This window comes from Dipodomys spectabilis, unplaced genomic scaffold (genome assembly GCF_019054845.1).
Source record: "Dipodomys spectabilis isolate Male_0828 unplaced genomic scaffold, ASM1905484v1 ptg000090l, whole genome shotgun sequence".
Lineage (NCBI taxonomy): Eukaryota > Metazoa > Chordata > Mammalia > Rodentia > Heteromyidae > Dipodomys > Dipodomys spectabilis.
This window is the reverse complement of record NW_024870767.1, coordinates 289,754-314,839: the sequence shown is the minus strand read 5'-3', so window position 1 is coordinate 314,839 and position 25,086 is coordinate 289,754. Positions and strand designations below refer to the sequence as shown.

The 25,086-nt window shown below is 45.1% G+C and overlaps 1 protein-coding gene across 2 annotated transcripts; it reads left to right on the top strand.

Moving 5' to 3' along the window:
* Positions 1–1,558: 1,558 nt before the first annotated feature.
* Plk4 (polo like kinase 4) lies at positions 1,559–24,643 on the top strand. Of its 2 annotated transcripts, none has more exons than XM_042684810.1 (16): positions 1,559–1,847; positions 3,850–3,945; positions 4,921–5,016; positions 5,230–5,344; positions 9,360–10,380; positions 12,228–12,325; positions 14,100–14,440; positions 16,632–16,736; positions 17,335–17,437; positions 18,199–18,348; positions 19,240–19,373; positions 19,451–19,542; positions 19,703–19,850; positions 20,611–20,733; positions 23,039–23,145; positions 24,487–24,643. In XM_042684810.1, exons 1-16 carry the CDS (start codon positions 1,818–1,820, stop codon positions 24,584–24,586), a joined length of 2,859 nt encoding a protein of 952 aa, XP_042540744.1. In that variant the 5' UTR covers positions 1,559–1,817; the 3' UTR covers positions 24,587–24,643. The 2 variants fall into 2 exon arrangements, with proteins under 2 accessions (XP_042540744.1, XP_042540745.1); XM_042684811.1 differs by having other exon boundaries at positions 1,561–1,847; positions 9,360–10,251.
* The last annotated feature ends 443 nt before the right edge of the window (positions 24,644–25,086 follow it).

Here is a 25,086-nt window from a genome sequence, read left to right as displayed (position 1 = left end):
CTAAAGTCACAGGATGCGTACGTCGGCAGTGGGTTTTCTAAGCTTAGTGCATCCCCCTCTCGGCCCTCATCCTCCCAGCTCCCTCCGGGCGCGAACACGAGGGTGGCACCCACTGGGTGCGGAAGGAATCGCCTCCCCTCACCGGGGAGGGCGGCCCGGCCCCGCCCCGCCCCGGCCTGGCGCTCCCGGCCCCGCCCCTCCCGGCCCCGCCCCTCCCGGCCCCGCCCCGCCCCGCCCCGGCGCTCCCGGCCCCGCCCCGCCCCGCCCCGGCGCTCCCGGCCCCGCCCCTCCCCGCCCCGCCCCGGCGCTCCCGGCCCCGCCCCGCCCCGCCCCGCCCCGGCGCTCCCGGCCCCGCCCCGCCCCGGCGCTCCCGGCCCCGCCCCTCCCCGGCGCTCCCGGCCCCGCCCCGCCCCGCCCCGCCCCGGCGCTCCCGGCCCCGCCCCGCCCCGCCCCGCCCCTCCCGGCCCCGCCCCGCCCTGCCCCGGCCCGGCCCGGCGTTCCCGGCCCCGCCCCGGCCCGGCCCCGCCCTGGCCCCGCCCCGGCGCTCCCGGCCCCGCCCCTCCCCGGCCCCGCCCCGCCCCGGCGCTCCCGGCCCCGCCCCTCCCCGGCCCCGCCCCGGCGCTCCCGGCCCCGCCCCTCCCGGCCCCGCCCCGCCCCGCCCCGGCGCTCCCGGCCCCGCCCCGGCGTTCCCGGCCCCGCCCCGGCCCCGCCCCGGCCCCGCCCCGGCCTGCGCCGCCCCGCCCCGGCGCTCCCGGCCCCGCCCCTCCCCGGCCCCGCCCCGGCGCTCCCGGCCCCGCCCCGCCCCGCCCTGCCCCGCCCCGGCCCGGCCCGACGCTCCCGGGGCCGCAGCGAGACGCCGGCCAGCTGGCCAGGGCCTGCCCGGCCGCGTCGCCGCCACGCACTCGGTTCCACTTCCGGGCGGGCGGCTCGCGGCCGGCGGGGCGGAGGCGCGGGCGGGGCCGGCGTGCGCGGGACTCGGCCGCTCCCCGGAGCCGGGCTCCGGCCCGGCCTCGGGCTTCCTCTGGGCGGGGTGCCCTGGACACTGCGGTGGGCCTTTCCCGCGATCCGCGGACCCAGCCCCCCGGAGCGGGCGCGGCCGGCGCCGGCTGGGCATCTACTCATCCCGGCGGGCGCCGGGGCGCGCCCGCACCCAGCTCCGAGGGTCGCGGTTCGAAGCCAGCCCGGGCCGGAAAGCCCGTGAGACTCATCTCCCAAGAGCCGCCAGAAAACCGAAGTGGGGCTGTGGCTCAGGCGGTCGCGCGCTGGCCTGCAGCTGCAGAGCCAGGGACGGCGCCACGGCCGGCAAGGGGCGTGCGGAGGACAGCTGTTTTTAAAGCGAGCTGAAAACCGACGAGGAGCCGGGAAGCTCCAGTGTTTCTCTTCGAAGGTTGACAGCCCCGGGTAACTGAAGACAGTTCTTCAGTCGGAACTACCGCCCTTCTTCGGAGTCCCTGGCGGTTTTCCTGACGGGTTAACCAGCGTCCTCCCGCGCGCGTGCGCGCCCGCCTCGGGGCCGGAGCGCGACCCGCGGGAGCGTGCGCAGCCGGAAGAGCCCTCAGCGCGCACGCGCGGCCCCTCCGCGTGACGTCACGCCGGCCGGGCCCGTCGGCTGCGGGCGCGAGATTTTCAAAATGGGGGCGCGGAGACGCCGCCCCGGCCTCAGGTGTCAGGGAGACTTTTCGGTGGCGTCGGCGTCGTCGCCGGGAGCGGCGGCCTAGAAAGCAAAGCCTGATGGGCGCCAAGACCGGGCGGCTGCTTGGAGCGTTACCTCGAAGGCGCTGCGCGAAGCGAGCGAGCCCGGGCCGCCGCCTGGGAAGATGGCGACCTGCATCGGCGAGAAGATCGAGGTGAAAGGCTGCGGGCTGCGGGGACCGGGGGGGCTGCGGGGCGGAGGGCTGCGGGGACCGGGGGGGCTGCGGGGCGGAGGGCTGCGGGGACCGGGGGGCTGCGGGGACCGGGGGGGCTGCGGGGCGGAGGGCTGCGGGGACCGGGGGGCTGCGGGGACCGGGGGGGCTGCGGGGCGGAGGGCTGCGGGGACCGGGGGGCTGCGGGGACCGGGGGGCTGCGGGGACCGGGGGGGCTGCGGGGACCGGGGGGCTGCGGGGACCGGGGGGGGCTGCGGGGACCGGGGGGCTGCGGGGACCGGAGGGCTGCGGGGACCGGGGGGGGCTGCGGGGCGGAGGGCTGCGGGGACGGGGGGGGCTGCGGGGACCGGGGGGGCTGCGGGGACCGGGGGGGCTGCGGGGACCGGGGGGCTACGGGGACCGGGGGGGCTGCGGGGACCGGGAGGACCGGGGGGGCTGCGGGGACCGGGGGGCTACGGGGACCGGGGGGGCTGCGGGGACCGGGGGAGCTGAGGGCTGGGGCTGAGGGCCGGGGCTGAGGGCCGGGGCTGAGGGCTGGGGCTGAGGGCCGGGGCTGAGGGCTGAGGGCCGGGGCTGAGGGCTGAGGGCCGGGGCTGAGGGCTGAGGGCCGGGGCTGAGGGCTGAGGGCCGGGGCTGAGGGCTGAGGGCCGGGGCTGAGGGCCGGGGCTGAGGGCTGAGGGCCGGGGCTGAGGGCCGGGGCTGAGGGCTGAGGGCCGGGGCTGAGGGCTGAGGGCCGGGGCTGAGGGCCGGGGCTGAGGGCTGAGGGCCGGGGCTGAGGGCCGGGGCTGAGGGCCGGGGCTGAGGGCTGAGGGCCGGGGCTGAGGGCCGGGGCTGAGGGCTGAGGGCTGAGGGCCGGGGCTGAGGGCTGAGGGCCGGGGCTGAGGCTGAGGGCTGAGGGCCGGGGCTGAGGCTGAGGGCTGAGGGCCGGGGCTGAGGGCTGAGGGCCGGGGCTGAGGGCTGAGGGCCGGGGCTGAGGGCTGAGGGCCGGGGCTGAGGGCCGGGGCTGAGGGCTGAGGGCCGGGGCTGAGGGCCGGGGCTGAGGGCTGAGGGCCGGGGCTGAGGGCTGAGGGCCGGGGCTGAGGGCCGGGGCTGAGGGCTGAGGGCCGGGGCTGAGGGCCGGGGCTGAGGGCCGGGGCTGAGGGCTGAGGGCCGGGGCTGAGGGCCGGGGCTGAGGGCTGAGGGCTGAGGGCCGGGGCTGAGGGCTGAGGGCTGAGGGCCGGGGCTGAGGCTGAGGGCTGAGGGCCGGGGCTGAGGCTGAGGGCTGAGGGCCGGGGCTGAGGCTGAGGGCTGAGGGCCGGGGCTGAGGGCTGAGGGCCGGGGCTGAGGGCCGGGGCTGAGGGCCGAGGCTGAGGGCTGAGGCTGAGGGCTGAGGGCCGGGGCTGAGGGCCGGGGCTGAGGGCCGGGGCTGAGGGCTGAGGGCCGGGGCTGAGGCTGAGGGCCGGGGCTGAGGGCTGAGGGCTGAGGGCCGGGGCTGAGGCTGAGGCTGAGGGCCGAGGCTGAGGGCTGAGGCTGAGGGCTGAGGGCCGGGGCTGAGGGCTGAGGGCCGGGGCTGAGGGCCGAGGCTGAGGGCTGAGGGCCGGGGCTGGGGCGCGGAGGAGGAGCCCGCCGAGGTGGCCCCGCCCCGCCCGGCTCCGCCCCGCGGGGCGCGGGGAGGTCCCGCGGCGCGGCCTGGGAGCGGCGGTCCCGCCGAGACTGCGCGCCGAGGGCCGCCTCCCGCTTCCCTCGGGACGGCGGTTGGCCGCGGCGGGCCGGGCCGCGGGTTCGGGGGCGGGGGATGGGGCTCGCAGCTCTCCCCGGGGCGCCGCCCGGGCCCAGCCTGGAGCCCGGGAGCCCCGCGAAGCGCCAGCATGCCCGCCGCCCCGCGCGCAGGCCGCGTCCAGGTGCTCGCGTCGCCCCTCCGCCCGCTGCCCTTGGCCCCCCGGCCCCTTCCCACCCTTCCTTTCTCCCGAGCGTTATCACACATGTCTGATCTTTAATTTTTAAGGACTTTAAGGTTGGAAATCTGCTGGGGAAAGGATCATTTGCTGGTGTCTACAGAGCTGAGTCCATCCAGACTGGTTTGGAAGTTGCAATCAAAATGGTAAGACTGTACTGATGAGTGCTTAGTGCTTCTCCAGTACTTGGCGAGTAAGTACAGGGCCTGCTGTTGGGGATGTCACTCCACCAGCCGGTTCTTTCATTGTGATGTAAAGACTGTATGTACACAAAAGACTAGGACCAAGTCCAGTCATGAGCTTGAGAATATTTGAGGAGAGCTTGACCTTGCTTAAATGGTTTAACTTTATTACTGTTTCATTAGAGCTGGTAGGGGTTGTAATTATGCATACTTGGAGTTGGGTCAAAACCCAGTAACTTTAGCAATCCAAAGTACTAGTCTTGAGTGTTAGAAACCAGTCTAATAAACTAAAATAAACACATGAGTTGTCTCCCTGGTGGTAGAACTTACAGGTAGAGTGCTTGCCTAGCATGAACAGAGTTGGTAAGTCCTATCTCTAGGAATTTAGAACAAGAGAAAAATTAACTATCAAAACCCGTTATAAAAGGAAAGAGGACTTTTTGTGTGAAGATTTAAGTTTGGATTTTTTCCCCTAAGGTTAGAAGAAGTATGTTATTAAAGTACTTATATTGAGAAGAGGGTATTAGAATGCAAAAGACAAACTACTGTCTGCTCTGCAGGTTGCCTGTTGCTCTGGAGAAAATCAGTAGGGCATATATAAAAAGACCCCAGTCTGTTTTGAATTACTTCTAGACTTTCAATGTTGGCTTTTCTTATTTGTTTGTTTGGTCTTAGGGCTTAAGCTCTAGGCCTGGGGCTACCACTTAAGTCTACAGCGCCAAGAGTGGTTTTCCAAGAGTGGTTTTCCGGTGGTTAATTGAAGATCAGAGTCTCAAGGAGTTTCTTGGCCCAGCTGGCTTTCAACTGTTATCCTTAGATCTCAGGCTCCTGAGTAGGATTGCAGGTGTAAGCCACCGGCACCCAGATCAATGTTGACTTTTAACAACTTTCTGTTTGTAAGTTTTATCATCAACACTTAAACTTCTCTGCTATTTTTAGATAGATAAGAAAGCCATGTACAAAGCTGGTATGGTACAGCGAGTCCAAAATGAGGTGAAAATACATTGTCAGTTGAAACATCCTTCTATCTTGGAGGTGAGTTACAAGTTCTATAAAAGTAGGTAAGGATAATGAATCATTTTTTACTTCCTTAGATTTTTGAGATAGTCTTGATGTGTAGCTCAAACTGACCTCAAACTTAAAGTTCTATTGACTTGAGCCTTCTGAGTGCTAGAATTACAGGTATGTCCTACTACCAGGCCTGAGACTAGATTTTTGCATAATTTATTATAACCTTTTACATTTCAGCTTTATAACTATTTTGAAGACAACAATTATGTGTACCTGGTATTAGAAATGTGTCATAATGGAGAAATGAACAGGTACCTAAAGAACAGACGGAAACCTTTCTCAGAAAATGAAGGTAGGCTTCTTTGTCTCTTCTTTCCCTCTCCTTCCCTCCTTGTTTTTGGTAAGATAGACATTTTGTCTTTCAGAATATGGTTTTGAAGTGTGCTGTTTTATAGTATTTAGTAAAAGTATTCAGTCATTGCTATAGGCTAGAAAAGGAGATTCTCTTTTGTGTCCCCCAAAAGCTGATAGGTTTTATAAACCACTGGTTACTGAAGCAAGAAATTTGTCCCCCCCCAAACACATTGTAAATTAAAACAACTTAACCTTTGGTAGTCATTTACTATATATTCTTTCTAGTCTGCAAAGCTTTTTTGAATGTCATTAATGGCTGTAGTGTAGGCCAAGTATAACCATTACAATAATTTATTACTGAAAATGTATAGAATTCCTTCCTGAATGCCCTCAGCTTATCACTCAACTTCCAGTTATACTCATCTTACTCTAATTTACTAAGTATTTTGAAGTAAATTTGTATTTTTAGACATACGAGTATATTTTTTCAAAATACAAACTGAAAACATGAGCACATTGTCACATCTAATAATTCCTTACTGTGAAATAGAAGATGAACTTTACTTCCTCTCTTTCCCATTTCTCTCTTTTTTTTTCTTTTGAGTGCCGGTTCTGGGTTTGAACTCAGGGGCCTGAGTATTGTCCCTGATCCTTTTTGCTCAAGGTAAGCGCTTTTCTTTTGAGCCACAACTCCACTTCCAGCTTTTTGGTGGTTAACTGGGTATGAGTCTCATGGATTTTTCTGCCCAGTCTGGCTTTGAACTGTGATTCTCAGTTCTCAGTCTCCTAAATAGCTAGCAAAATAAGTATGAGCCACTGACGTTGGCTCCCATAATTTTTTTTCTCATAACTTTTTTATAGTTAAAATTAGAGTCAAATTCTATAATTATCAAACTAATTTTTTTATCATTATATTGCTCTGTTAACAGTGATTACAGATGATAAACTGGAAAGATGTATATCAGTAATTTTCTGTACTTTCTTGTGTGTGCTAGTATCAGGGCTTGAACTCAGTGCTTCGAGTTACTTGGTGCTTGGTCATGGCTGTCTTGCTATCACTTCGCAAGACACCTTCAGTTTGGCATTTTGCTGGTTAATTAGAGATGGAATTTCCAGACTTTTCTGCCAAGGTTGGCTTTGAACTTAGATCCTCCATGTCCCAGCATCCTGAGTTAGCTAGGATTATAGATGTGAGCCTGTGGTGCTATGCTGAATTGAAACTATGGGGTTAACTAGCATGCTTAAAGAAATATAGCCTTCTGAAGAATAACTTGGAAATGTACAGGAAATAAAAGCCAGACACCACGGCTTATATCTGTAATCCTAGCTACTCTGGAGGCTAAGATCTGAGGATCAGGGTAAGCCAGTCTGGGCAGAAAAGTTTATGAGAATCTAATCTCCCATTGACTAGCAAAAAATCGGAACTAGAGATTTGGCTCAAATGGTAGGATGCCAGCCTTGAGTGAAAAAGCACAAGTTGAGAGGTCCTGAGTTCCAGCACAAAATAAAAATGTTGAGACATATAGGATAAAACAACAGCAAAAAAAGACAAGTGAGTCAGAGGCCCTGAGTTTAGTACCAGCACCAAAAAAGAAAAAACAGAATCATTCTCCAACCCACTGAATCTGTACTTTGTTTTTTAAAGGGGACTCAGATTAGAACTTGGGGTGGGCCTTGTGCTTGAGAGGCTTGTTTGCTTGGTGTTGTACCATGTGAACGCTTAAATAGCTTTTTGCTGGTTGACTTGGAGATGGGTGCTATGTACTTTTGCTTTACTCTGACTGGCTTCAAACCATGATTCCCTGAATATTAGCCTCCTGATTAGCTAGGATTATAGAAATACACCACCAGCCAGGTGCTGGTGGCTCATGCCTGTAATCCTAGCTACTCAGGAGGCTGAGATCTGAGGATCACAGTTCAAAGCCAGCCCAGGGAGGAAAGTCCCTGAAACTCTTATCTCCAATAAGCCACTCAGAAAACCAGAAGGGGCACTGTGGCTCAAGTGGTAGAGCACTTGTCTTGATCTGAATTGCTGAGGGACAGTGCCCAGGCCCAGAGTTCAAGACAGAAAAAAGAAATAAGCCACCAGCATACAGCTTGATTGTATATCTTGAATACCCTTAAGAACGAATGACTATGAGAAAGCCTCTTACATACACATAAGAGAACAAGTATCTAGAAGAATGTTTATCACTGTCTTCGTGAACTTAGAATACCACAAATGGACCTAAAGGTTCCTCAACAGCAAGTAAGCAGAATGAAGACCTGTATCACTACAAAATTACCTATGAGAACTGATGTAAAATTGGGAAAATAAGCTGTATATTTAAAATAAGCTTTAAAATTTTTTTTGTTGTTTTATACACACACATACACACACACACACACACACACACACACACACGCCAGTCCTGAGTCTTGAACTCAGGGCTTGAACACTGTCCCTGAGCTTCTTTTGTTTAAGGCTAGCACTCTACCACTTGAGCCACAGCGCCACTTCTGGCCTTATCTGCTTATATGATACTGAGGAATTGAACCTAGGGCTTCATGTATTCTAGGCAAGCACTCTTAACACTGAGCCACATTCCCAGCCCTCAGTTTTATATATATATATTTTTTTTTTATTTTTTGTTGGTCATGGGTCTTGAACTCGGCTTGGGCCCTGTCCCTGCACTCTACAGCACAAGGTGAGCGCTCTACCGTTTGAGCCACAGCGCCACTTCCAGTTTTCTAATGGTTTATTGGAGATAAGAGTCTCAAGGACTTTCTGCCTGGGCTGGCTTTGAACTGCGATCCTCAGATCTCAGACTCCTGAGTAGATAGGATTACAAGCGTGAGCCACTGGTACCTGGCTTAAGTTTTATATTTTTAAAAGTATTCATTGCAATGTGTAGATTTAAATGTATGTAAACATGCAAAAGAAAAAATTTAAAGATATACATAAGCTTGTCAATGAATAATTTTTGGGAGAGTTTTGGAGCCATCAAAGGAACTTTCTTTTTTTATAAGTTGTATGTACTTAATTGTGCAATTACAAATTATTACTTTTTGCTGGTTGCCGGTGCTCATGCCTATAATCCTAGCTACTCAGGAGGCTGAGCTCTGAGGTTTACCGGTCAAAGCCCGCCTTAGGCAGGAATATCTGTCATATTCCTGTCTCCAGTTAGTCATCAAAATGGCAAAGTGAAGCTGTGGCTCAAGTGTCAGCATGCTATCTTTGAGCATAAAAGCACAGGGAGATTGCCTACGACCTGAGTTCAGGCCCTAGGATAGACAGAGTAATAATAATTACTCTTCAGTTATTTTGGAATTCTCTTTAGTTACCTTTATAATTTAGCTACCTTTGTAAGTAGAAAGCTTATCAGTTGCAAATGGCAAAGATTAAAAGCAGTGCCTAGTTTTCTTTTAAAGGGAATCCAGTATTGTGATATCAGCAGAGTAGTATTTTGGTTGATAAATCTATGTGAAAGCTACTGTTTATCTGTACTCAGTAATATACTTTTCTTTTTCAGCATACCTTAGTTTTACAAGGAGGTTCCACATGTGCATACGGTGTATTTTGATCAGCCGTACCCGGTCCTCTGTCACTCTCTACTATCCCACTGCCACTTTCTAAAAGTTTTAACAAGTTTCATTGGTTTTTTTTTTTGGGGGGGGGGGGAGGGGTCTGGTCGTGGGGCCTGAACTCTGGGCCTGGGCGCTGTCCCTCAGCTCTTCAGCTCAAGGCTAGCACTCTACCACTTGAGCCACAGCGCCACTTCCAGCTTTTTTCTTATGTGGTGCTGAGGAATCGAACCCAGGGCCTCGAGCATGCAAGGCAAGTGCTCTACCACTGAGCCACCTTCCCAGCCCCACAAGTTTCATTGTTGTATTTTCATATATCCAAGCAAACTCTGTATACTAGTATTTTAATAAAATTCTTTGGCATTTGTAGCTAGGTTTCATAATGTATTCTGAATGCTGAATCTCTCAGATTTTCCAGATTGTAAGTTCTCCTTTCTTCATCCTCATAGCTCGACACTTCATGTATCAGATCATCACAGGAATGTTGTATCTTCATTCCCATGGTATATTACACCGGGACCTCACACTTTCTAATCTCTTACTTACTCGCAACATGAATATCAAGATTGCTGATTTTGGACTGGCAACCCAGTTGAAAATGCCACATGAAAAGCACTATACACTTTGTGGAACTCCTAATTACATTTCCCCAGAAATTGCAACTCGAAGCGCACATGGACTTGAGTCTGATGTATGGTCCTTGGGTTGTATGTTTTACACATTGCTTATTGGGAGACCACCTTTTGACACTGACACTGTCAAGAACACATTAAATAAAGTGGTAATGGCAGATTATGAAATGCCAACTTTTTTGTCAAAAGAGGCCAAGGACCTTATTCACCAATTACTTCGTAGAAATCCTGCAGATCGTTTAAGTCTGTCTTCAATATTGGACCATCCTTTTATGTCCCAAAGTTCTTCAGCAAAAAGTAAAGATTTAGGAACTGTAGAAGACTCAATTGATAGTGGACATGCCACAATTTCTACTGCAATTACAGCGTCTTCTGGTACCAGTGTAAGTGGTAGTTTATTTGACAGAAGAAGACTTTTGATTGGTCACCCACTCCCAAATAAAATGGCTATATTTCCAAAAAGTAAAAATTCAAGTGACTTTTCTTCAGGTGATGGGAGCAGCTATTGTACCCAGTGGGGAAATGATGAACAAGAAACGAGTAATAGTGGAAGGAGAAGAGTAACCCATGATGCAGAAGAAAGGCCACATTCTCGATACCTTCGTCGAGCCCATTCCTCTGATAGATCCAGCACTTCTAGTCAATCTCATGCAAAAACATACATGATGGAAAGATGTCACTCAGCAGAAGTGCTTTCAAAGTCCAAAAGATCAGGAATTGATGAAAATGAGCAGAGATATTCAACCACAAGCAGTGATGTCAATGTTTTTCACTTCTTTAAAGAAAAAACATCCAGTAGTTCTGGATCTTTGGAAAGACCTGATAACAACCAAGCAGCGTAAGAACTATACCAAAAGCATTTTATTTTTTGTAAACGTTGTACTAGCATGAATATGAAGCCACATCTAAATTATGGGATGTCCTAGGGCAATGAATATTGATTTTTATGAGAGGCAGAACATAGTTTTTGAATTATGGTTTAGGGGTCTATTTATTTTTGTAGTACTGGTGTTTGAACTGTGCTAAGAAGGTACTCTACTGCTTGAGTCATGCCTCCAGCTTTTTCTCTTTGTGGTATTGGGGTTCGAGCTTAGGGTCTCACAATTCTAGTGCGGTGTCACTTGAGACACACTCCTGTCCCTGAGTTAGAGAAGAGTGTCTATCTGAGCTGGCCTCAAACTTCTGAGTCTCAGCCTCCCACATACCTAGGGTAACAGGTATTGGTCACCAGAGTTCAACTCTGCTCTTATTTTATGTGTCTGCATGTGTCAGTATTGGGGCTTGATCTCAGCCTTGTGCTCTTCCTTAGCTTTTTTACTTAAGACTGGCACTCTACCACTGAGGCCACACCTCCATTTCTTGGCTTTTGGCTGGGCAATTGGAGATAAACGTTTCCTGGACTGACTTGTCAGGGTTCTTGGAACCAAGATCCTTAGATCTCAGCTTCTTGAGTGGCTAGGGTTACAGTCATTAGCTGGTTGTGTGGCTACTGTGGTTATTTTGGCTTTCTATAACAAGCTGGAGTGACAGGTACACTACACCATGCCTAGCTTTTTCTTTTGAGGTAGGGGGTCTCAAACTTTTTGAGAAGGTTTGTCTCAAATGACAGTCCTCCCAGATCTCTGGCTCCTAAATAGCTAGGATTATAGGCATGAGCCTCTGGGTTCCAGCAGTTCAGGTTTTTGAAAAAATGAATGTAGCTGGATATGGTCTCAGAGTAGGAAGGTGTTGAGTTTGAGGCCAGTGAATTCGAGGTCAGTTAGGATTATAGTAATACAACTGTCTCAACCAATCCCTCCCTGTAACAAGGCAAAAGAATGTGTAAATGACTTATAGAAGGTTTATTTTTTAGAAATTTTAATTTTTTTAAGTGGAGCAGGTTTCTGTGATGCACTATATATTTAAAATCTGATCCCTAAAGTACTCTAAGAACTGCACAGATTAGAAGGGTAGGGAACATTGCTCCCATGGACTGTAATAAGGCCCTGCCAAAGCAACTGCCACATTTGAAAGTCAGTAAATCTAGTGGCTTTTTCAAGAGAGATGGCTTAGGCCTGGGAATTCTGTTGTAAAACACCCAAATGGTCCTTTGCAGAGAAAAATCCCTTGGCCTTGCCCGACCAGTAGAGCTGAGTCTTAGGAGAGGATAAAGCAAGCTTTTACCTTGAAAACATTTATTTTTTGTTTATTTTTGGGTCTGGTTGTGGGGCCTGAACTCTGGGCCTGGGTGCTGTCCCTCAGCTCTTCAGCTGAAGGCTAGCGCTCTACAACTTGAGCCACAGCGCCACTTCCCGGCTTTTTTCTTTTTGCTTATATGGTGCTGAGGAATTGAACCCAGCGCCTCCTGCATGCAAGGCAAGCACTCTACCACTGAGCCACCTTCCCAGCCCTGAAAACGTTTATTTTTTTAAATAGAGCTATTTTTCTTTGTCTAATCTTGTGACAGATTTTATGCTTAAAATATGAGAGTCTTTCTAGAGATAGTTTAATTCTATTACTTTTCTACAGTTACTTTTGAAGTTTTTGGGTATTCACATCTTTCTCTTAGTGTATCTACTTGATAAAGTTGCATGAGGGCTGAATAGCAATTCTGTTTTATCTAAGCAAAACATCCTTTCCCCCAAAATAGAAAGTTGATGGATGATTTATTACTTAATGGGATTTTTCTTTTCTTCCCTCCTTTAGCTCTAATCATCTTTGTTTAGGAAAAACTCCCTTTCCATTAGACCAGAAATCTCAGATGGAAATTGTACAGCAATGGTTTGGGAATCTGCAAGTAAATGGTAAGTTTTTAATGGAGTTTTAATGGAAAATTAGTGACCTGGAATATTTGTATTTTCATGAAAAACATTTCCAGGGGGCTGGGAAGGTGACTCAGTGGTAGAGTGCTTGCCTTGCATGGATGAGGCCCTAAGTTCAAGTCCTCAGCACCACATAAACAGAAAAAGTAGTGCTGTGGCTCAAGTGGTAGAGTGCTAGCCTTGAGCTGAAGAACTGAGGGACAGAGCCCAGAGCCAGAGTTCAGGCCCCAGGACCTACCAAAAAAAAAAAATTTCTAGTAAATTTCAAAAATGCTATAGTGCAGCAACAATAGTGCATATTTAGAACATTTACTGTAAGTCAGCTACTGTTTGTACTCAACATATGATTAATTCACTAAATTCAAATAAAAAACATGAGGAAGATGGCATTATTATCCTAATTTTACAGGTGAGGTGCACAGAACTCAGTTTACAGGTGTTACACAGCCTTTTCATAGAGAAGCTAGAATTCTAAGATACATCCTAGCTCAGCAGCTTTACTTCTGAGCCTTTTGCTCTTAAAGCTTCTCTATCATAAGCATCTATTGACAGTGTCCCCACAATATTTTAAACATGATTTATTACAACTTGAAGGTGAAACAGACATTGTAGTCTAGAAACCTCTCACTAAAATAAACAGCTACTACAATTATAGAGCAGCTGTCACCAAGTCATTGTGGATGGAGTGTTAATAGTCCTCCTTGGTGAGCATAACACTCACAGAAGGCGAACTGCAAAACAATGATGGGGAAATTAACAAACATATGGAGAGGAGGAGATGTTTTTTTACCAAGTGTTGTATTACCATGTTTACAAAGAGTCCATAATGAGGCTGTAATTGAAGGGGACAGTTAAGTCGCCTCAAGTCTACTCATTTTACAAAAGAAATCGATAGGATTTTCAGATGCCTAAAATGGAATTACTCTTTTCATGTGTATTTGTTGGAGGTAAGTCAGGTTTGTTTTTGTCATGTACATAATCATACACTTCTGTTTATAAGTATTTTCATTTGGTAATGTGAATTTTGAGATGAAGAAATAACCTTTTTATAACAGTATAGCAGTACTCTTTCACTTTTAAAGTATTTTACTTGATACAATATTCTTTTGTTTAAGCCTTATAAGAAAACAATTGCTGGAAGTGGTGCTATAGCTCAAGTGGTAGAGCGCTCGCATTGAGCTGAAGAGCTGAGGGACAGCGCCCAGGCCCAGAGTTCAGGCCCCACGACCGACAAAAAAAAAAAAAGAAAACAATTGCTGTAGACTTTTAGAGCTTAGTAATTGAAAATTTTCAGGTAATCTAGTTGTATAAAGACCTTTGCAGTAATAATAGTATGGACTGTAAAATGTAAAATATAAATTGATCAAGTTCAGTAAGAACTTCTTAAAATATTGCTACAGGCACATATGTAATATTAAATATTAATAATAAAGCTATTAATGTAGCATTGCTTTTATTTACACTTTTTTCTAGGTAAAGATGGATTAGACATCTGAGTATAAAAGGAACAAATGTATATATTTTTCATATATAGAATGATCATCTGAGGCTCTTCTCAAATCTGCTTTTGTTTGTTGAAACATTGCTTTGACTTAGTAGGTGACTCTGGTTATATTTTTTACCTTAATTGAAAATTTTATCTTAAATATGTGTGTATTATATGTATATAATTATGTATATAGTAGTTAATATGGTAAGCACGTTTATGTCACTTTGCAGTAATTTACTAAACTGCTTTTTTCACTGTGTATTATAGCTCACTTAAGAGAAACTGCTGAGCCCAACAGCATTAGCCCACACCAAGATTTCCAGGGATATCCAGATTGGCAAGACACATCAAGAAATGCTTGGACTGATACTTCTGAAAATGCACATTCTGTAAAACAGCTGAACACTATAAAGTATATGACTGCACTTCATAGTAAACCTGAGATAATTCAACAAGAACCTATTTGTGGCTTAGATACTCCTGAACAAAGCAAGACCAGGGGTATGGAGTCAACTTTGGGTTGTCAGAAACGTACATTACGAAGCATTACAGCTCCTTTGATTGCTCACAGGTTAAAACCAATCAGACAAAAAACCAAAAAGGCTGTGGTATGTCTCTTTTTTTAAGTTACTATTTATTATTTTTCTTACAATTTAGTTCTTATGAACATAATTTTTAGTCACTTGTGGAGAATGTACATGATAAACTTACTTAAAAAGAAAGAAGACAATGGAATTCTATGCCTCTATCAGAAAGAATGGCATTGCCCCATCTGTTAGGAAATGGAAAGACTTGGAAAAAATTATATTAAGTGAAGTAAGCCAGGCCCAAAGAAACGTAGGTCTCATGGTTTCCCTTATTTGCAATAACTAGTATGTCTGAGACAAGCAGAAAAGGTCAGATAAGTTGATGTTAGGTGAAAATAACCCCAAGATAAGGATTCAAGTGTATTTTTTTTTCTTTCATGCGATTGTTTCTAACATATTTATAAGATGATTTCTATGTTTCTTTGTATGTCCCTCCCCCACAGCATAACCCTTGCCTTCACTGTATTTGATTTTGATATAATTTGTGGAGGGGAAGGGAAAAAAAACAAATCGTTTAAATAGGGATACAGGTGGACTCATTGCAACAATGAGATGTACACATCCTTATGTGGAAAAAAACGAACTTTACAACTTTGGCCGGGGGGCATGGAGGTGGAGTGCGGGGTTGGAAGGGTGGGAGATAGGAAGGGGAAACAAAGGAGGAGGCAAGGCAACAATGCTTGATGAGAGATGTACTCATTATCTTGCCCTGCAATTGTAACCCCTCTGTACAGTACTTTCACAATTAAAAAAAAAGAAAAAAGATTGAGTATTCATGGAAAAATAGCTCTTTTTCCCTGTAGCTTTTTGGGGTTTTGTGTTCTTTGTTGCTGTTTGTTTTGAGACAGGGCTTCTGTGTAGCCAAGTCTAGAACTTTTGGTCCTGGTGCTTCAATATATCAAGGGCTGGGATTAAAGGTGTGCACTAGCACCTAGTTGTTCCCTTTAGCTCTTTAAGGGTGGTGAATTGAGCAGCAAGGCACTGGTGGCTCATTGCTGTAATCCCAGCCACTGAGGAGGTTGAGATCTGATGATCACAACTTGAAGCCAGCTCATGAGTCCACTAAAGAGTGAGTGTGTGTCTATGGGGATGGGAGGGGTCCCTGAACTCAGTCTGGGCACTGTCCCTGAGCTGTTTTACTCAAGACTAGTGTTCTACCACTTTGAGCCACAGCTCTACTTCTGAAACAATTGGTTTATTTTTGTTTATGTGATACTGAGGAATTGAACCCAGGGACTCAAGAATGCTGGGCCAGCACTCTACCATTAAGCCACATTCCCTGCCCTTTATCTCAAATTAACCACCAAAAAGCCAGAAGTGGAAGTATGGCTCAAGTAGTAGAGTGATAGTGTTAGTGAACTGATACTTGTTATTAAGTTTTGAATTTTAAGTTACGACTTTTAAAAAAGTATTTGACTGAAAAACATTTTACTTTTTTCTTTTTTGGTCGGTTGTGGGGCTTTTGAACTCTGGGGCTGGGCACTGTCCCTCAGCTCTTCAGCTCAAGGCTAGTGCCCTACCACTTGAGCCACAGTGCCACTTCCAGCTTTTTTCTAATTATGTGGTGCTGAGGAATCGAACCCAAGACCTTGTGCGTGCAAGGCAAGCACCCTACCACTGAGCCCCTTTCCCAGCCCCTGACTGAAAAGTATTTTTTAAATGATGCTGACAAAATACTGTGTTGAATATTTTATTCATCGTTCTGATCAGTGAATTGACTTAATAACCCCTTGACTTAATTTTCATTTCTGCCTTTACTTCAGCCTCCAATCAAAAAGTTAAAGTGTAAATTTTAACAACTGAAACTCAAAAGGAATTTCTATGTTTATGTTTAGAATTTTAAAATTGTATGAAGTAGGAATGATTTTTTTGCTTTACAAATTAATTTTCTTTCTGTTCTTTCTTTCCCATTGAACTTACCTTGCCTTTGTCTGGCTTTCTATTGTCTTTTCAAAGTCCTTATTCTCCACCCTACCTTCTGTTTTCTTTTTGCTCATTGGATATCATTTCACACTTCATTATACATCTTTACCTCTCCACCTTCTGGCTCAGATGTGCTCATATTCACCTCTAGTCTTGACTATTATCGTGAAGCAGCTATTTGATTTTTGACTTTGATGTTTGTTTCTGTTATGGTTAAGTACTTTTAAGTATCATGGGTTTAGAGATGTCCTAATAAGATAATTACTAATAATTTTTGTTATTTCTTTAGGTGAGCATACTTGATTCTGAGGAGGTGTGTGTGGAACTACTAAAGGAGTGTACATCTGAAGAATATGTGAAAGAAGTTCTTCAAATATCCAGTGATGGGACTATGGTATGTAGTTATTTTTATGATCTTGAAGCTTCAAATTGTGGCACTATTTAGCATTGCAGTTTACCTTCCAGTATCAATATTTTAATATGATTTTCTTTGGAATTCAGAAATTAATATAATATTTATTTAAATAGTCTAGCTTTAAAAACCTGTAGAGAAGTCAGACATTGGGTAGATTATGCCTGTAATTCTGCCTATTCTGGAGGCTGAAATACAGAGGCTCTCAATTTGAAAACAGACCAGGTAGAAATGTCTGAAAAACTCTTATCACCAAAACAACCAGCCAATGCCAGACTGGAGGCATAGCTTAGGTATTAGAGCACCAGGCAAGCAGTGGAAGCCCTGAGCTCACACCTTAGTACTGGCAAAAAAGAAAAAAAGTACAGGTATAGGGCTGAAATAGGGACCTTGCCTCTAGGTATGAGGCTTTGGCAATAAAATCTGTAGTTTTGGTTAAGTTTTTTTTTAAAAAAATTAGAGAATACTTTAACATCTTTCAAAAATTAATGTTTTTATAATGTTTGAACCCTCTATATTTTTGTAAACAGTGTAGTACTCATAATGATGTACACTTAAAAATCTTGAAAAACTTTTACAGGTCACTGTATATTATCCAAATGACGGAAGAGACTTTCTTCTTGCTGATAGACCTCCCTCACCTACTGACAACATTAGTACGTACAGCTTTGACAATTTACCAGGTATGTAAATTTTGTTGTTGTTGGTGGTGGTGGTGGTGGTGGTAGAGGTCATGGGGTTTAAACTTGGGCCTGGGCATTGTCCCTGAGCTCTTCTGCTCAAATGTAGTGCTCAGCCACTTTGAGCCACAGCTCTACTTCTGATTTCCTGCTGGTTAATTGGAATAAGAATCTCATGGACTTTCCTGCCCAAATTGGCTTTGAGCCACAATCCTCAGATAGCAGCCTTCTATGAGTAGCTAGGATTACAGGCATGAGTGAGCAGCCTGTAGATAAGTCATGTGTGACACTACATTTGTATATCTAGGTGTGGTGTCACATGCCTGTAATCCCCATAATCAGGAGGCTAAGGGAGGTGGATCCTATGTACAATTTGGGATTGGGATTGTGGCTTAGTGGTAAGAGTGCTTGCCTAGAATTCATGAGGCCCCATGTTATTAAGGGGAAATGACTTTTAGAAGCAAGTAAAATTTGCCTAACCTATCTATATCAGAATCAAATAAGGGGCCTGGGGATGTGGCTTAGTAATAAGAGTGCCTAGTATGCATAAAGCCCTGGGTTGGAGTCCTTAACCACATAAACAGAAAAAGGCAGAAGTGGAGCTGTGGCTGTGATAGAGCACTATCTTTGAGCAAAAGATGATCAGGAACAGTGCCCAGGCTGAGGACTGGCAATAAAGAAAAATGAGAAGAGAACTCAAATAGGTAAAACTGTATGTTAAATCAACCTTTACTTCATTAATATTAGGTAATTTTTCCCCTTAGAAAAATACTGGCGAAAATACCAATATGCTTCTAGATTTGTACAACTTGTAAGATCTAAGACTCCCAAAATCACTTATTTTACAAAATATGCTAAATGTATTTTGATGGAGAATTCTCCTGGTGCTGATTTTGAAGTTTGGTTTTATGATGGTAAGTATTATTTCGAAATGCTATTTTTCCTTTGTGTTTGTAATTTAGTAGTTGTATATATATTTTTAAAAATTCATAACAGTTTGCAGTGTGTGTCTACACACACACACATATATATACTATGTAATACACATTTTATATATTCATATAAAATATGTAGTACATATACAATCTCCATTTATATAAATTATATAGCAAGTATACTATGTGTTGCGATGTTTTAACTATCTTCTGTAATAGGTGTACATGCATAGTAGTCCTTTGTCCCAATCTAGCTCTGAATCCAGATTGATAATACAAAAATTGTGCAAAATCAACAGCAGCTTCTTACGAAAAACTCAAATTGACATAAACCAAATTATGACAGCCATAAATGTGTGTGTGGGGGGGAACAAGGATAATTTGTAATAGTCCTAGTCCTAGAGATTGAATTTAGGGCCTGGGCTCTGTCCCTAAGCTTCTTTATATGTTCAAGGATAGTGCTCTATCACTTGAGCCTCAGGGCCACTTCTAGCTTTTTTTTTTTGAGTATTATTATTAGACATGACAGTCTCATTGACTTTTTTGCCCGGGCTGCCTTCAAACTATGATCCTCAGATCTCAGCCTCAAGAAGATTACAGGCATGAGCTGCCAGTGCTTGGCTGAAATGGTATACTTTTAAATCATGAATCTCTCTTAAGTAGATATGTATGTATACATATCACACAGTGCACAAAGCATGATGGCTGTCTTTCAGTTATGTTTTTGTATAAGAGCAGTGATTTTTTTTTAAAATATAAAAGTATCAGTTAAAGCAGAGAAAAATGGGTGACCTATATGATTGGATATTTTTAGAGTCTAATTTATAACATAAAAATGTTGGCAGAAATTATAATTCTGCTAATTTTTAGGAACAAAAATACACAAAACAGAACATTCAATTCAAGTGATTGAAAAGACTGGGCGATCTTACAGTTTGAAAAATGGAAATGAAGCTAACAGCTTAAAAGAAGAAATAAAAGTATATGTGGATCATGCTAATGAGGTATCTGCCTACTGAAATTAAAAAGTGATTACAAGTTAAGTAAGTAAAATACTAATAGCACTCTTCTTTTGAAATAGGGTCATCATACTTGTTTAGCACTGGAATCTATAATTTCAGAACAAGAAAGGAAAAGTAGGAGTGCTTGTTTTTTCCCAATAATTATAGGAAGGTAAATATTTGAAAATTCTAAACACGTCTTAAACACATGTCTAAAATGTCTTAAGATACGTGTAATTCTTTAAAGAAGAGTTTACTGTTTGCATTACAAATATTCCTGTTTTCTGTGGAAAGTTTTAATGGATAATATCGACATTTCTTTTTTTCTTCAGAAAACCTGGTAGCACTGGTTCACCTAAGGCCTTATCACCCTTTCCTTGTGTGGGTGCCAACTGCTCAGTGAGAGACAGACCAGCTTTGAACAGATCGCTCATGAATCGTGCGGCTTCTCCAACACAGGGACCCACACTTAAACCGTCTGTAAGTAAATACATTATTTCTGAACTTTAAGCCATTAGTGATTGCCTGACACTCTGAGTAAATTAAAATTTGATATTGGGGGAACATAGCTCTAGGGTACCACATGTTTATCATGTGTAACACTCTGGATTTGGTCCCCACAATCACAGTCAGTAAATTAGGGGGGGAGTTAGAGAGATGAAACTATATAAATTTAGAACTCTGTTAAGTAGGGATGTGGTTATGTGTTCTCACATTTGTATTCTTATCTGCATCAATGAAAACATTGCTTGGGGAAAAAAGATGAAAGACATCTACCAAAATAGATATAGCAATATATCATGCTATCTGTCTAATGTGCTGGAACAGGAGCTTGAACTTGGGGTCTTGTGCTTTCACTTGGCTTTTTCTGCTCAAGGCTGATGATCTACTACTCCAGCCAAAACTCCACTTCCTGACAGCTTAGTTTAAGTCAGGTGCCAGTGGCTCACATCTACAATCATAGCTACTAAGGAAGCTAAGATAAGAGGATTATGGTTTGAAGACTGATGGGCAGGAAAGTCCATGACACGTTATCTCCAGTTAATCACCAAAAAGTCAGAAGTACAGCTGTGGTTCAAGTGGTAGAGCACTAGCCTTACCTAAAAAGAGCTCAGGGATAGTACCCAGGCCCTCAGTTCAAGCCCTCAGACTGGCACCAAAAGAAGTTTGCTTTAAGAAATTCAATGAGTTTTCCTCTTTAGATGGCATTGGCCTATAAAATCCTGTCCTTTGTTTATAGGTGGTTACCCTGGAAGGCCCTGGCCACACAGCTACAGCTTCTAATAGTGTAAAAGACTGTCTTCCGAAATCGGCACAACTTTTGAAGTCTGTTTTTGTAAAAAATGTTGGTTGGGCTACACAGGTGAGAACTTTCTAGGGAAGTGAATTTTCTCAGATCAATTTCATTTGGTTTCCACTAATTAGCCAGTTATCTGAAAATATAAATTATTTTAATAATTTGTCTATCAGGAAGTTTTTTATACTTGTTTACATTGGTAATATTAAAATGTAATAATATGTAAGTAGAGGCCAAACAACAAAATAAATGAATCTTCACTACTCAAGAGGTTGAGATCTAGGAATATGAACTTTGAAACCAGTCTGGACTGAGAAATCTGAGAGTCATGTATCCCGTCAGTCAGCATAAAGCTTAAATCTTAGCTACTCAGGAGGCTGAGATCTATGAACAGAGGTTTACAACCAGCCTGAGCTGACAATTTTTTTTTTCCTTGCCTATCCTGGGACTTGAACTCTGGGCTTGGGCATGGTCCCTGAGCACCTTCTGTTCAAAGCAAGCCGTCTACCACTTGAACCATAGTGTCACTTCCAATTTTTTCTGTGATTAGTTGGAGGTAAGAGTCTCACGGGGACTTTTATGACTAGGCTGGCTTTGAACTGCTATCCTCTGATCTCAGCCTCCTGAGTTGCTAGGATTACAGGCCTGAGAGACTCTGATAGCCAGTTAGCCAGCAAAAAGCCCCAAATGACCACGTGGTTCAAATGGTTAAGTGCTAGCCTTAGGTAAACGAGCCAGGTGAGAGTGCAAGGCCCTAAGTTCAAGCTAGTACCAGCACAAAAGAAAAACAATTAAGAGGTCATGATAATTTGAAATTGAAGAGTGTATGGGCTGGGAAGGTGGCTCAGTGGTAGAGTGCTTGCCTAGCATGCCTGAAACCCTGGGATCAGTTCCTCAGTATCACATAAGTACAAAAGGCCAGAAGTGGTGCTGTGGCTCAAGTGGTAGAGTGCTAGCTTTGAGCTGAAGAACTCAAGGACAGCGCCCAGGCCCAGAGTTCAAGCCCTACAACCGACAAAAAAAACAAAACAAAAACTAAGTCAAGCTGGACACCAATAGCTTACACCTGTAATCCTAGCTACTCAGAGTACTAGGCAGGAAAGTCCATGAGATTCTTACTTAATCGCCAGAAAACCAGAAGTGGGGCCGTGGCTCAAGTGATAGAGCACAAAGAGGCTCGGGGGCAGTGCCCAGGCCCCAGTTCAAGTCCCACTACCAACCAAAAAAGAAATGTTAAAATTATAGCTCATCATAGTAGTTTTACACACAGTCTCTCAGTACTTGTAAATACTTTTGTACGCTTTGCTATCTTTGAACTGTGTCCATGTGTTTGTTTTTTTTCCTGTATACTTTGTGTCTTCCTGTTTGGAAAGGAATAGTAAATATTAATGACTAAAAGAAGTTTCCAAGGCTACGGTACATCATTCTCATTCAGGACATACATTCTTGAGGCCTAAGTACAAAGTGCTTTGTTTTTCCTGAGATCCTTCTTGATGAGAAATACTATATGTGAGACAAAAAGGAAAATCCTGCTTAGATAACCTACTGGAAATTAGTGAGCAGGATTCATTTAGAATCATTTCAATATTATCGTGCCTTAGCTATTGAAGGAATGGTCTAGCTGGGTGCCTAGCTACTCAGGAGACTGAGAACTGGAGGGTTGCCATTCTAGGTCAGACTGTGAGGACTAGAGGCAAGCTTCAAGTAAAAATACAGGAACTGATGGGAGCAAACAAGCCCGGTGAGAACATGAAGCACAAATAAATAAATTAAGGAATGATCTGGAAAAAGACAGTCTCAGAGTGTGTTGGGGGGGAGGAGATGAGAGGGCAGGGATGGGAAGGGGAAACAAAGGAGGAGGCAACAATGCTTGATAAGAAACGCACTCATTACCTTGCTCAAGTAATTTTAACCCCTCTGTACGGTATTTTCACAGTAAAAACTTATTAATAAAAAAAAGACAGTCTCAGTGCCAAGGCCATTATAAGTCCTAAATTTTTAGTTATGGAACTTAGAAGTTTATTTTGTTTTCTTTGTTTTATTTGAGATGGTCTATGAAGTCCAGGTTAGCCTAGAACTCACCCAGGCTGGGCGGGAACTGAAGGTTGTCCACCTTCAGCTCAGCTTGGATAATTTTTTTTAAGCTATGTAGAGGACAGGGCATGCATGGTGGTACACACCTGTAATCCCAACACTTATGCTTCTGCAGGAGGGTCATGAACTTGAGGCAGCTTGGACTACTTAGTGAGACCTTGTTCATGAATGAATGAATGACAAAAACTACATGAAAACTTAGGATAAAACTATATACCTTTTAAGAAAACGAGATCTCTACTGTGTAGTTACTTTGTATGCTTGTTTTTTTTTCTAGTTAACTAGTGGAGCTGTGTGGGTTCAGTTTAATGATGGGTCACAGTTGGTTGTCCAAGCAGGAGTATCTTCTATCAGCTACACTTCACCAAGTGGCCAAACAACTAGGTAAGTTCTTTAAACGTTGGTTGAAATGCAACCTTTTCCTGTAAGTTTGCTCTTTCTGTATTAATATAAGTGATTAATAAAGCCACTGTTCTTGTTTGTGTTTTTTGTCACGGGGACTGAACTCATGGCCTGGACACTGTCCATGAGCTTTTTCTTGGCTCAAGGCTGTACACTTTGAGCCATAGTGTCACTTCTTTTTTTTTTTTTTTTTATGGTTAACTGGAGATAGGAGTTTCATGGACTTTCCTGCCCGGGCTAGCAGCAAACCACAAACCTCAGATCTCAGCCTCAAAAGTAGCTAGGATTACAGGCGTGAGTCACTGGCGCCCAGCACTATCTTAATAGTTATATTCTCTAAAAACTTCATTATTCTTCACAGCTCAATCTTTTAAGTATGTCTTTTATGATTACTGATTATTTACATTAATGCACAGAAGTTGGTATGAGTAACCTTTCCATAATGCACTTGAATGGTTAAATTCCTTATCACCTTATGATTCTATAGAAGAGGCTGACCCACAAGGGAAACCTTTTGTTACATGTGTATTTATGCAGTACTGTCCCTAAGAACTACTCTTATAGTGAGTAGTATATCTAACAGGGAAACAGTAATCTTTTTATTTTATTGTTGGTTACGGGGCTTGAACTCCAGCCCTGGGCACTGTCCCTCAGCTCTTCAGCTTAAGGTGAGTGCTTCATCACTTGAGCCACAGCCCACTTCTGGTTTTCTGGTGGTTAATTGGAAATAAAGAGTCTCATGGACTTTCCTGCCCTGGCTGGCTTTGAACTGTGATCCTCAAATTTCAGCCTCCTGAGTGGCTAGGAAAACAGGAGTGAGCCACCAGTGCCCGGCTTCTGTGGTCATTTTTGAAACTTAACATTTAATAGAAGTGATTTCAATGAATCCAGATTTACAGCTTTAGAAATTAAAATCCTTTTTTATATAAAAGCCTGTTATTTAAATGTTTAGAAATTAATGCCTGTATCCTAGCTACTCAGGAGGCTGAGATAACAGGATCACGGTTCAAAGCCAGCCCGAGCAGAAAAGTCCATGAGACTCTTACCTCCAGTTAAACTCTAGAAAACCAGAAGTGGAGCTATGGCTCAAGGCAGTAGAGAGAAAGCTCAAGGACGCTGCCCAGGTACCTAGTTCATTACTGACAGAAAAAAAAGAAAAAATGGGGTTTGCTTCATTCAATACAGGTATCTATTCATAAATAATTGTATTGTTTTTCTTCAGATGCCTGTATCACTGAAGAAAGCATTACTTAAAAATATAATGTGGTTTTTAAAATATTGTTAGAACCAAGTTGTTTTTATATTTCTCTTTGCTTCACTTAGGTATGGAGAAAATGAAAAATTACCAGAATACATCACACAGAAATTACAATGTCTTTCTTCCATCCTTCTGATGTTTTCCAATCCTTCTAGTTTTCATTGATCAAAAAACTTCTTTTAGATGTCTACATTTAATAAACAACTTTTTGGCTGGCTTTCATATCAAGTGATTTTTTAATTTAATATAACTTCAGAAAGCCTTTCTACTAAGGATTTGAGTTACCAAATACAGTGGTCATAAAGTAAAATAGGGCTCCCTACACCCCAGTTTATTGTAGTCATATATTGGTATCGAACAACTGGGGGGTTTTTTTGTTTGTTTTTTTGTAAGTGTGTGTCAGTCCTGGGGCTTGAACTCAGGGCCTGGGCACTATCCCTGAGCTTCTTTAGCTCAAGGCTAGCACTCTACCACTTGAGCCACAGTGCCACTTTCCAGCTTTTTCAGTTTATGTGATACCCAGGGCTTCATGCGTGCTAGACAAGCACTCTACCACTAAGCCACATTCCCAGTTCCTCAAACAACTCTTGAAAGCAAAAATATAAATGATGTGTGATATGCTGTGCTTTTTTTATTGGCTTCCCCATTTTTCAGATGTATTCAGA